The sequence below is a fragment of the Mus caroli genome, unplaced genomic scaffold, assembly GCF_978045245.1.
Source record: "Mus caroli unplaced genomic scaffold, Mus_caroli_1 scaffold_12, whole genome shotgun sequence".
Lineage (NCBI taxonomy): Eukaryota > Metazoa > Chordata > Mammalia > Rodentia > Muridae > Mus > Mus caroli.
Genome location: NW_028227267.1, coordinates 35,863,669 through 35,876,760, shown reverse-complemented (window position 1 = coordinate 35,876,760; position 13,092 = coordinate 35,863,669). Strand labels below are relative to the sequence as shown.

At 41.4% G+C, this 13,092-nt stretch overlaps 1 protein-coding gene and 1 long non-coding RNA gene across 2 annotated transcripts in view; one reads left to right on the top strand and one right to left on the bottom strand.

The window, feature by feature from the left end:
* LOC147001723 (uncharacterized) overlaps window positions 1-13,092 on the bottom strand; it is a 227,414-nt gene that overhangs the window by 190,996 nt on the left and 23,326 nt on the right. The gene's annotated exons all lie outside the window — the stretch shown is intronic.
* LOC147001724 (disks large homolog 5-like) lies at window positions 6,478-11,620 on the top strand. The gene is made up of 5 exons (XM_085828944.1): window positions 6,478-6,527; window positions 7,493-7,655; window positions 8,785-8,916; window positions 9,594-9,778; window positions 11,388-11,620. The coding sequence occupies exons 1-5, from the start codon at window positions 6,512-6,514 to the stop codon at window positions 11,450-11,452; spliced, it is 561 nt and encodes a 186-aa protein (XP_085685070.1). The 5' UTR covers window positions 6,478-6,511; the 3' UTR covers window positions 11,453-11,620.

Genomic DNA, 13,092 nt, shown 5'->3' with positions numbered 1-13,092 from the left:
TGCTTGCCTAGCAAGCACAAGGCTCTGGGTTTGGTTCACAGCTCTGGAGGGAAAAAAAAAACAAAGAAAGAAAAACAAAACAAAACAATAATAATTAATAAACTATAAGGTTGTTTTTGTTTATGGGTATCTTCCTCTGTTGTCAGCAGGCGATCATAACAAAATTTGTGCAAAGTTTACAAACTGAACCAAAGTCTGACTCCTTTGTTGAATATCCTTCACATGAAAACACAGCATTTAAGACTCATGGCTGGACCCAGTGTTTTTATACTGATACTGCCAGTCATATTCCACAGTTGCAAATCAAAATCATCTTTGTGAATTTCTTAGCATTCATGAATTTAAACTCTAAACTGGGAGTTTAGTGTTACATAAAGGATATGTGTCATATGGGAAGAATTTTATGTCAAATTATGTAACTTTTTGTTTTCCCTTGAATAAAAATTAAAACTTATGAAGTTCTAATGTAAAAAAAAAAGCAGTGAATGAATTCTTTGCATACTTCTATGACAGTGAATGGCTGGGAAAATCTCTAGGAATTGGAGTGTGAACTGAGACTCAGTACAAGGTCTATGGGCACAGAAATCAAATGTTGAAACAGCTTAGAAGACAGATCAGGACGAAATATATTGAGTCCAGACTGATGCTGGGGAGTCAATGAACAATCCAGAGAACATTGGCTCAGCAAGAAAGGAGCAGGGAGGAGAGGTACTCGGGCATTTCTTGAAGTCAACCTTTGCTAAAAATGAGTAAAAAACTCAATTTTTCATAGTTGGTGCATTCATACAGGAAAGGAGTAGATGGCTCAGTCACTAAAGGTCCTGAGAGGCCACACTGAGCTGACATTCATGAGTTCTCCATTATTTATTAAGAACAACGCACTTGATTCAGAAGTTTACATGACCTATACACCCAGCACTTCTCTCTCTGCTACTATCTGTCATGGTGGAGGATTTTCTCAGGGTTGTCTCTTCCCAGCTGTCAGGACACTGGCAGGCTTTTCCTCTCACCTGTTTTGGTCTCAACAAAGTCTTCCCTCACCCACCAGAAAAATCTCTTCTTGAAATTTGAGCCTCATTGTGAGGTAGAAAAAGAGTGGAAACAATTTATGGTATTAAAGATGAGGCCTTTGGAAGGCAATGTGGATTAGATAATGTCATCAGAGTAAATTCTTGCCTTTTGCAAAAGCCTTCAAAACAAATGGTTTCCTAGAATAGTTTCCCAACCAGAGAGCAGGATAGCATGTGGCTCATGTATTTGCAATATGGTTGTGGGAGACAGGCTACTGATTTTAGATAGTCTTAAGTAGCCAGGGCTGGTCTTGTACACAACCCACTAACATGGTCAAGGTTGACTTTGGATCCCAAAAGCCATCCTAAATATTTGAATATCAATAATTAAGAACCACTTCTTCATTTCTAAAATTAGTAAGTATTTCAAGTCTAAAATAGTTTATCTTTACCTTCTCTTAAGTTATTATATAAATAATGATATCATTGTGTAACGATGATTTAATTTTTCCCATCAAGAGAATGTTGCTTTTTTTTTCTTGGACCTAAATGGTTAAATGGAACCAATGATGGAAATCTTCTGTCAAAGTTCCCTCTGTAAAGAAAATGCTCCTGATTCCTGACTAAGGAACAGAGTGTGGTGTGTGTTTCTGGTTGAGGCCTCTTATCAAGTTAAGGAACTAAACTAGATTTCCTTTTTAGAAACCCATAAATGCGTGCCATCTTGTATCAAAAGTTTCTTCTGAGTGTGATGAGAACAACGTTTTTTTTTCACAGAGATATTGTCAAGACTGAAGCTTCTGTGTGCAAAGCAGAGATCTGCTGTACTTTTCCCAACTCAGTCCATGACTCAGTTTATGTTCAAATAATGTATGATCTTATTAGTAATGCAAGGTAGATGAATACCTCTTGTGTTCTCCTCATGGGTAATAGTCTAGACCAGAGTGAGATTATGTCTCTCTTTCTGTCTCTCTCTGTGTCCCTAAATTATGTTTCTGTGTGTCTCTGTCTCTCTGTCTCTGTCTCTCTGTCTTATTCTGTCTCACTCTCTGTCTCATTCTGTCTCTGTCTCTGTGTCTATCTCTGTGTCTGTTTCTCTCTCTCTCTCTCTCTCTCTCTCTCTCTCTCTCTCTCTCTGTGTCCCTCTCTCTCTGTCTCTTGTCTCTCTCTCTCTGTCTCTGTCTCTCTGTCTCTGTCTCTGTCTCTCTCTCTCATGGTGGTTTTGAGACAGTGTTTTTGTGTGTTATTCCTAGCTGTTCTGTACCTCACTCCATACACCATGCTGTCCTTGGGAGATTCAGGTTAAATCATGCACCACAAATGCCTACTGCCTCAAAATACATGCCTTATTTTCATCTCTCCAATTCTACATAATTCCCCATTCATCTGCATTTTCTTTACCACATTTAAAAAGCTAACACACTATTATATTTCACTGATGTATGCTTAGAGTATAACACTACTTCCCTTACAGCTATTGGTCATTGCTAATATGTATTAGTGTTGCTAAAATTTTTCTGTAGAATAAGATTCAGGACATGAACCAAATCCTTGCTCCAGTTTTTGTTTTCCTGCAATAACTAGCTGGGCTGCAATTCTCACATAAAATCTTCCAGAACACCTGGCCAACATAACCATATATTGGTCATTAGTGGTGACATTTTCCATTCTGTCCAGGTCAGTCCTCATAGCATAGAAACTGGCTGGACATGTATTAACCTCTTCTGGATAGGTTCAGTACTGCAAGGGGATCTATCACACTTTATCTAGATATGTTGTATATTGCCTAGTATCTTATTCTGGAGTCTGGGTATTTCATGTGGATTTGCATGGGGATCCAAAGGATCTCTTCTGGATATGTTTGGCATTGGAAGGTGATTGATAGCCACCTTTTAATATTTTGAGTACCAAAAGGCAATCTATCCCACTCTCTGGAAAAGGCACTTTGACTTCAGGTCAATTTGAGTGAGGTACTCAGCAGGAAGGCAAGAGCTGTCCTGTGTGACATCAGAAGTCCCTTCCCTAGATGTTGTATTGTAACCTGGAGAGCCCTGGCATTGTCTGTGATGTTACTAATGTTGTGGTGACTCCAACTGCTCTTGGAGCATTCATTAACTACCTTTAAGGTTCATCCTTAGACATGCTGACAAAACTGAGCAGGCTTCTTGGAGGAGAGAACAATGAACCTACAGAGACCAGAAAGAGGCAGCCACAAGATGGCCTTTGGTCTAGTGTTAAAGAGAAAGAATTAATGGTCCTGGGGAAGTGACTATGAATCCTGGGCATGAAAGAGGGAGCTTCCTAGAGAAGGTGGGCTTGAGCTTGGAATTCCAGTAATAGAATCAGGAGCTTGGGGCTTCTGGGAAGCAGTTTGTTTGACAGGGAGCAGGAATTGTCAAGGCTGCAGCTGCTGTACAAGAGCTCCTTAATTTCATTCTGACCATCAGAAGAGGGCATCAGGCGGCAGACTCCTCCTCCTTGCTCCTAGGGCTATACCACAAGCTGACTTTGATCTTAAGATGCTCTCTGGATGTCTTTGGTACTGGATGGCAATCTGTCTTATCCCATCTTCTGGATAATTTGGGGACTGAGGATCTAGCACCCTCTTCTGAGTAGTTTTCATAATGCATAGAGGACTTTCATCCTTTGCTGTCTGCTTTGAGTATAGGAAATAAATCTAACCCATTCTTCTACTCACTGAATTTACTCCATGACACAGGCTTCAAGGATCACGTGAATTCAGGCTATGTCCTGGACTACCCTCATGCAGTGGATGTCACATTCTGCCTCCTATATACTGAGACCTTCTGTTGCTTATTAAACTCAGTATCTTGATGCCAGGACAACACAGGTTGGGGTTCCTTAGTAAGGGATAAAGGGCTTCAAGACCTCCCTCATGGGCCTGGAAGGGAAGACTACCCTTCTAAAAAGTTCCCAGGAAGTCTGTGCCACAGGTCCTGGCCCACCTCAACCCTGTTACCATTTTTTCAAAAATATATCTTCAGAACACAGATTCTCAGTTGTAGGTTCTTATTGCTACACAGCTACCGAGAGCAAAAAATCAGTATTTGCAGGGAGGAGACTCAGTATCAGGATGGCTATATATAATCCTCATGGTATTTCATTGTGCCACCAAGGTGAACATATAGACAAAGAGCAGTGCTGACTAAGGTGGGGCTCCCTGCACATGGAGACAGCATCACCTTGCAACAGGCCCCACTGTAGACTCCAGATTCCAAGGATGCATGGACCCATGGGGGTCACAAGCACATACACATACACACACACACACACGCACACGCACACGCACACGCACACACACACACACACGCACACACACACACACAGACACACACAAACACAACTGGTCCTCTATGAGGAGTCCATGTCTGTAGGCTTTTGCTACACTGCATCCTTGGTGTATTGCTTTAAGTTCCATGTATGTCTGATAGCAAAAATCAAGGAAAGGATATTCCAAGTTCTCAGACATTTACTACTTTCATCTTGTACACAGGCAATCACAGCTTGGTGGTGCTAAGCACTAGGGAATCCAGGACCTACTTGCATCACATCAGATACTAGCTGACAATGCCCTCCAAGCACAGCATGGCTGACTAGCTTATGCCATCCAGAGCCAGTAGGACTGCAGTATGTGCTGAGGTACATGACTAGCCACAATGGTTGGGAATGATATCCTATCTTGAGAATAGCTGCCCTGATTTTAGCCCAAGAAGTGGGAGTGAGTAGGTAGGGGAGCAGGGCAGGGGGATGGTATAGGGCACTTTAGGGATAGCATTTTAAATGTAAATGAAGAAAATATCTAATAAAATAAAATAAAATAAAAAGAAGAGGATACTTCTCAAAGAGTAGCTGAAAAGCTCTTCCAGATACTGGACCAACCGTTTTACCAGTCCCTTTGAATTGTGTCAAACCATAGCAAAGAATTCATAGACAAAACTTGTCAATAAACAGTGAATGATTTATGGATAGATGGGAAACTTCATGGTGCATTCAGACTTCAGAGTTCTGGTCTCATGCAGTAAAGAAGATTTCATTAATGAAAACACTACAAAACACTTAGTAGAGTGCAGGAAAAGGTGGATGGGCCTCCTTCTTACTTTGGGCCTATTGTACGTAAATACAGGGAGGGATTCATCCCAATACTATTTGATTGGAATGCATGCTGCATTGCTTTCCATGCTCAGAGATAATCAGCTACCCAATCTATAACTATTGCTTTTTCATTACCCATTTTCTCCAGTTCTCCATAAAGGCTATTCATCTGACGACCTGAGAGACAGATTGGGCTTCTGACTACCCCACCATCCCCCCAGACACTTTGGAGCCTTGTCATAGTGATATTACATAGCTCAAGAAGGTAGACAAGACAACATAATCAATTTGGAAAGGCTTTACATGATTTTTCCACTATTTTACTGGAGAGTTTAAGTATCATTTTAGCATGCACTCAGCACACCCAGGTCAAGAAGGCAGAAGGAACAGATGTCAATGCCAAACAGATCCCCTCCTGAAATGATGGATCCATTAAAATCGAGGTTTCACTGGGCCAGAGGCCTTTCCATCCCCTATCCATCGCCTATCCATTATATTGAGTCTTAAGCATCTCATGAATACAGGATCATTATGCAATCTGGAACAGTCTCAGGCCTGGAACTGAGAACTCAAAAATGTAGAAACTGGAGAAGGGATAGGTAATGGGACTATGGAGCAGCAATTCAATATCCCTGTAGGCCTTTGTTCACAGATACCTATTTTGTGTGGTTGTTTTGGAGATGGGAATAATGTGGGATTTTATCTTTTGAAGAATGGATGTAAACTTTACAAGTTGATGCCCTCCCTGAATCTGCCTTCCTCTATTGCCAAGTATAAGGGAGTTGTCTTTGCAACGAAATGGGGTTGTAAAACAGAGATTTAATGAAAACACATGGCTCAGTATAGTGAAACAATGTGTCCTTCCAAGGCATGTGCAGACTAAAAAATATAATCCAACTTGCATAAAAGTAAAGGTGCAGGAGGATGTTTTTGGCCTCTGGGAAACAGGGCCTCCTGGGGAATAGGATTGTATGTTACATGAATACACCCCAGAACTAGATTTATATTGAAGAAGAATCGCCCACATCCAATGATGCTAGAGCTTTAGATCCTATCACAGATGCGCTACCCATGCCATGGCCCTAAGAAAATCTCCCCATTCAAATCATTTGACTTGTAGTGAAGCAGAGAGAAATGTCTCATTTTGGAAGGAGAAGTTGCCAAGAGTTAACCCCTGGGTCAAAAGAGAGACTCCAGGAAAGGGCACTTCAAAAACTGGTCAAATGGGGCAAGCTGGCAAGCAGGTAAGCCATGGACATTCCCAGTGACATCATCAGTAGTTACTTCCCTTGACAATCTCTTGTATCCAGGAGAACCTTAGAATCTTCAGTGATGTCACCAGTGTTGTGGTAACAAGAGTTGCCTGTGAGGTATTCCATTAGATCCTAATGGGTTCCCAAGCAGGTATGTTGTCCATGCTCCTCAGGGTATTTTGGAGGGAGAATATAATACAAACTGAGACCAGATCAAGGCAGAAGGACACTGTCCCTCTATCATGTTGGGAGAGGGCAAGAAAGAACTGGTCATGGAGAAGGCACAGTGAGACCTGGGCAAGGTTGGGGGAGATACATTGGGGATGTGTGCTTCAGCTGGTCATTGCAGGAATACGGCGTTTGATCTGGATCCTTCAGATTCCTTAATGGTTAAGCCAGAGACAAGAATATCTGATGATTAGTTTTTTAGACAGTGTGGAATTGACAAGCCTGCAGTTGATTTGCTGAGAGATCTTTATTTTCCTGTGAATGGCAAATTATTCAAAGACCCAGCTCTATGAGATTAACAAAGTGTTGCTCTCAGGAAAGAGTGTTGAAGCACTCCATGCTGATACAGTTTCCTCTAGGTTACATAAGCATGTGATGCCAAGAACAGAGAGGTATATTCCCCTGCTCATGTATCAAGGTTTCAGACACTTTGGTATTGAACAAGTATGATGTGGACTGATTCACAGTCTGGGGTCAGTGTAGTAGTGTATGAGCTCTCATTACACATTGTAAGAAGCCTATAAAGGTGTTGGCTCATGGAAAGTTAGGGGCTGGTGTTTATTGTCTATTTTCTTGTGCTAAGAGGGATGGAATAAGTTGTAAGATATGAACTGAAAATGCCCTCCAAGTCTTCTTTCTGGAGCAGCTTAATATGAATTTCAGGCCTGGGAGATTGCAATAGGTTGTCAGGCATATTTTTAGTGATGGTGGATGGGAACAGGGACACAGCTGAGGAGACCAGCTTGAAGATAGCTTTCCTGCTCTTTCAGGGATTCACAGTGTCTGTAGATTTTCTTCTTCCTCAGGCTTCTGTGTGTGACAATGCATGGTTTCTGCTTTCCCTGCCCTACTTTCTATACACGTTTACTAGTGTTTATCTACTTACAGGGTCTGTTGTGAAGGCACCACCCCAAACTCCCAACAACAATGAGCAGGAGAAAAGAATCAAGAGGTTGGAGAAGCTCAAAAGAGATCTCCAGAACATAAAAAATGAGAGAGACAAACTCCAGGGAATCCTGGCCAAGTACTCTAACAAGGATTTGAATGACAGGTAGTCACTGTGCCTACTTCTTTACTATCTTGGGACCTTCCTGTTAAGCACAGATTCCCTCGTAAAACAGGACACTACAAACCCAGGCTGTCCACATATCCAAACTCATTTGGCTGATTGGAGTTTCAACACAGAACTTGAAGTTCAGATAGGAGTGAGATGGGGGTCACAGGAATTTTGATGCCTCCAAAACTAAATCAGAGCCTTTAGCATGAATCACCATCTGGGGATGAAGGTAGTAATGTGTGAGCTCTCATCCTGCCTTTTAAGAAGCTTGCACAGGTGTTAGTTTGGGGGATTTGCTAGGTATTGTGTGTTTATGGCCTATCCTTTTAAAATTGATCTGGAGGTAATTTGGGTGCAATTGACCCTGTCAACAGCTGGAGTGGCCTCGTCCCACATATTACCTCTCAGTATGACGGGATTGGCTGCAGTTCATCACTGCTTTTCTCAGATTTTATTCATTATACTCTCAGATAATGCCACATCATTATATTTATTTAGCATTCTGATTGAGTGTAAGTGTGTGTGTGTGTGTGTGTGTGTGTGTGTGTGTGTGTGTGTGTGTTTGCTTATCATCTGGAGAATCTATGTAATGTGATAGGTCATTATGTTTTGCCTGACACAGTTTCTAGGAAATGACAGTGAGGAAGCAAGGAAGGATCATTCTGAGCAGCACAGGACTTGACTTCTGTGCTTACATTCGAATCTCCTGGTATATGTTATAAAGGCTTTTCCCTGTAGATATGATTATGTCCTTTGGGAATTTTTGTAGTAATAGAGCCAAGGATTGCCAAATCCTTGTCTAAAAACAGGAGGAGAGTCATAGAGATTTAACGTGGTCCCAGGCCTGTTGCACAGGTTCCAGGAAAGTCCATTGAGAGCTAATCTATTATTTCAAGCCTCTTCAGTGAACTGAAGCAGGTGAGCTCCCTGCCATTACTTCCCTGTCTCTACTGGCCCCAGGCCAAAGGTAATAAATTTAATAAGCACCAAGTGGAACTGGTGACAAGGAGCTAGGTTGTGGCATACATGGGTTGGGGTAGTGCATGATTCTCCTTGAATAGAAATGATTCTTATACCCTTGGTTCACGGGATTATTTATTCCTTGGGCCATGTCCTCCCAGAGGATCAACTTTGAGACATTCATGCTTGAGATGCAACATGATCAGGTGATGACTGACCTGAAGAGAATGTCCAAGGACATCAGTGAGGCCTTGTACAAGTGCCAGGACTTGACTAAAGAAAATGAATATTACTGGTGAGTGACTAACATGGTCATGAAGCAAGAACTAGACACGGGATATGTCTGTCCATATGTGTCTTTGAAACAAAGTGAGGGCTCAGGTTCTATACTGTTTTCTCTAACAGGAAGCCTATCTCGTTTAAAGCAAGCCTGTAAGATTTTAACATCTTGTACTCTTTTTGGCAAAGTGTGTAGAGTCTGTGAGCCCCTCAAGTCATAGTCCTTTACAACTAAGTATCCTCAAGATAGAAAATGTTTACACCATGATGGAAATATTTATCAACCTTGAGCCTCTTGGGCTCTGAAATTAGATTCATAGATGAGGTTTCCCTGAGGAACATAGAACGACTGTGTGCTGCTTGGGTGTCTTCTCTCCTAGAGAAATTTTGCCCTATACCTAAAAACAGGTGGTTTTTTAATACTGTAGACATATAAGCACATATGGACCCCATGTTCCCTTCTGAGGGATACATGAGTCCCTGTTGGTGTCAGTGGTTTCAGAAGTACCTTGGGTTTTCTGGAAAGTGGCTGGCCTATGGATTTGACCTCTCTCTATGTGATGCTCCACGGACAATCTGGATACTTGTCTGGGGCTGTCTGGGTATCAAGGCTCATGATAGGGGAATGGTCCTTGGAGGAGTGGGCGGAAGATGGATACTGCCTGGAGTCACCATATTTTGTTTGTGGATCAGGTTCAGGAACTGCCACCTCCTGATTGAATCTAAGCTCATCCAGCTCAAAGTCAGGATGTTGCAGAAGGAGAACAGACAGCTGCTAAGGGAGAAGATTGCCTTTGAAGAATGCAACATAGAAACAAAAATACTATGTAAAGAAGGCAGCCAGAAGATCAAAGACAAATATAGCAGGCAAGCAGCAGGTAGGCTGAATGAAGCATCAGGGGCAAGTTGCCCTAATGTGTAAGCATAAACACAGTCAAGCCTATGCAACTGTCCTGAAACTTATGCAGGCTCTCTGCTATGTCCCATCCAGTTGTACAATTCTGTGATCATTACCAAGACTTTCTGTGTATTTGACCTTTTTTCAAGAAATTTAATTACTGCCATGCCTTCTCCTCGTCCTCCTCTTCCTCCTCCTCTTCCTCCTAGCAGTTGGACACCTCTAGTTGGCCACTATAAGGCAGAGGAGATCCTGGACCCCTTATACCATCACGTTATTGCTCTATGGTATGGAGAGGTGCCTCAGGATGCCACTTCCTGAATTATCTAGGAACCAAGTCCTCTGTACTGATCTATGGCAACTCACTCAGAGGGGCTTGTGCCCAGTCCCCTCCTAGGACAGTAGGGCAGCCTCTAATTTTAATGTTTTATAATTAAAGTCTTTAGTAAAAAAGAGTAAGTTCCACAATATACATATTTTAAAAATAAAAATTAGACTTCTCTGACTTTCTTGCATAAGTTAACCACCTAGACATTCAAGGTATGTCTGATTGGCTTCACCAAGAGGATTCAAAAAATCCTACTCTGCATCCCTCTCCTGACATAGGTTTCCTTAGTATGTCATGGCCCTGGCTTTGCTTCAGTACAGATTCCCCCTCAGAGTTTTTCAGAGTGCTGCATTTCAGAACAATCATTGCATGTCAATTCACTAGCCTCATTTTGACTGACATTGGAGATGATTTTTATATCACATGAACTGCAACGTGTTGAAATGTTCCTGTATAATAACCATTGTTAACTCTTTTTATTGGTGCTACCAGGGTCTTCTGAGATGTGGCCAAGGTAGGTTTAGGAGCAGAATATATTTCAGATGTTCTTTGACCCCTCTTTCCTAGGACCTTGAATCTTGTGTGCCAGCTTGTCTGTGCAAGGCTTACACCATACTTGTAGAATCAGCAAGTATATGCATGGAAAATGTTCCTGACAAGGAAATCAGTACAGGCCAGGGCACACAGGCTGGGTTAGTCTAAGAGCCTTTTACACATCTTAGGTCCCAATAATTCCTCAAGTGACAGGAAATGTTCTGAAAAATAGCCATCTTTTCATAGCGGAGGTTGTGTCTCTATGTGTGTGTGTGAGTGTGTGTGTTTGTGTACATTTGTGTGTGTGTGTCCTCTTGTCCATGGGTGTTTAGTATGTGAGTTTTGTATTTCAGTAATGGTAGGTGCTTGTTATAGTTGCTTCATTATACAAGTGTGTATTCATGTACTCTTTTTGTATGTGTGTGTGCATGTGTCTTTGAAGGGATGCAATTGTGGGTCTCTGTACATATACGTATGTAATTGTGTCTATATACATTCATACATTTGCTTGGTCATTAAACATCTTAAATGGTAATGGAGGAAATCTTTAATGAGAATTGTACTCTGTCAATTCATAATGCATTTTAAGAACCTCAAACATAGTAGCCCATCTTCATGCCTATCCACCTAGGTCACTAGAACTAAAGAAGACAAAAAATGGTATAAAATCTGATATTCCAAAATTTGTAGATTGAAAAATACTTATCTGTTTTGATTTTATTTGTAGGAAAACAAATAATTGTGGTACCTGGAAGTAAGGAAAAGGCTCCTATGTCAAATCCATGTGCCTGAGAGTCAAAAAAAGCTGGCTAAGGCTTTGTGTTCCTTCTCTGCACTTGGTGAATAGTGATTGCCCACTGGAAGATCAACAACAGCACCAAAAACAACAACTTAAATAATGGACTTTGTGTGAATCTAAGGGGCATGTCTCTCTTAAAAAGAAAAAAAAAATGGCATCTTCTAACGGAACTGAATAGGTTTGCTATGTATTAGTCAGTTTGTTTCACTAGCATTAGAAAGGTATGAGGAAGAATTTATTAACATCTCATCACCAATAAAAATTAAGGTTTTCAAAATTATTATTAATGTTAATTATTTATTTATATCCAGATCTCAGCTTCACCCTCCTCCCTTCACAATCCCTCTTTCCAATGGCTCCCTGCTATCCCCCCTTCCTACCCTTCTCCTCAGAATTGAGGAGGCCTCCTATGAATAACAACCAGTCTTGCATTATCAAGGTGCAGTATACCTAGGTGCATCTTTGTCTTTTCAGGCTAGATAAATCATGACAGTTAAGACAAGGGGATCCAAAGTTAGGCAATATTGTCAGAGACAATCTCTTCTCTAGTTTTACGATTCCCACGGGAAGACCAAGCTATGCAACTGTTACTTCTTTGGAGAAGGCCTAGGTTCATCCCCCATATATTCTCTGGTTCAAAGTTCAGTCTCTATGAATTATTCAGAGCTCAGATTTGTTGAAACTGTAGGTTATCAAGTGGTGTCCTTGATCACTGTGGCTCCTTCAACCCTGCCTCTCCCTCTTCCACAGAATTCCCCAAGCCTCTGCATCTGTTTCCAGAAGCTGCTGAGTGAAGGCTTTCTCTCTAACAATAGTTATGCTAGATCCATGGCTGCACATATACACGAATATCATTAACTATGTCGGGGGTGGGGAGGCTCCATTTCTTGGCATGGGTCTCAAGTTGGGCAAACCATTATTTTGTGCTTTCATAAAATTCAACTTCATCTTTTACCATGCACATCTTAAAAGCAAGAAAAATTGTGGGTCTAAGTTTTGGTGGCTGAGTTGTTGTTTCAGTCCCTCCACTGGAAGTCTTGTCCGGTTACAGGAGATGGCCAGTTCAGAATCCAGACTTTCCAATTTGAGTCTAGAGCCACCCTAAAAGATTCCTGGGGTTTTCCACTGTCCTGGGATTCTAGCTCTTCCCAGAGAGCCTCCCACCCCCAATACAGGTGCTGCTATGAAGAGAGGTATGCAAGTGTTCTTGTGGTATGGTAGAGCATCATTTACATATATGCCCAGGCAAAGTTCAACTGGGTCTTGAGGTAGAAATATTTCCTGTTTTCAGAGAAAGCATCAAGTTGATTTCCAATATGGTAGGACAAATTTGTACTCCCTCTAGCAGCAGTGTTATCCTTGGCACACATTTTCATCAGCATGAGCTGTCCCTTGAGATTTTTACTTTATCCATTCTGAGGCCTGTAAGATCTCAGAGTACTTTTGATTTGCATTTCCCTGATGATGATGACTAAGAATATTGAACATATCCATAAGTGCTTCTAGGCCTAGTGAGATTCTTCTGTTGGAATACTCTCTTTAGATCTGTACCCAACTTTAAAATTGGGATAAAATTTTATTTAGTTTGTAGATACATAGTTTGATGAGTTATATAAGAGTTAGTGAAGATCTT

Excerpts from the sequence above, each read along its gene's own strand:
- LOC147001724 (XM_085828944.1), top strand. Across the intron at positions 7,656-8,784 it reads AACAAGGATTTGAATGACAG|GATCAACTTTGAGACATTCA; the intron begins GTAGTCACTGTG and ends GTCCTCCCAGAG. Across the intron at positions 9,779-11,387 it reads ATATAGCAGGCAAGCAGCAG|GAAAACAAATAATTGTGGTA; the intron begins GTAGGCTGAATG and ends TTTTATTTGTAG.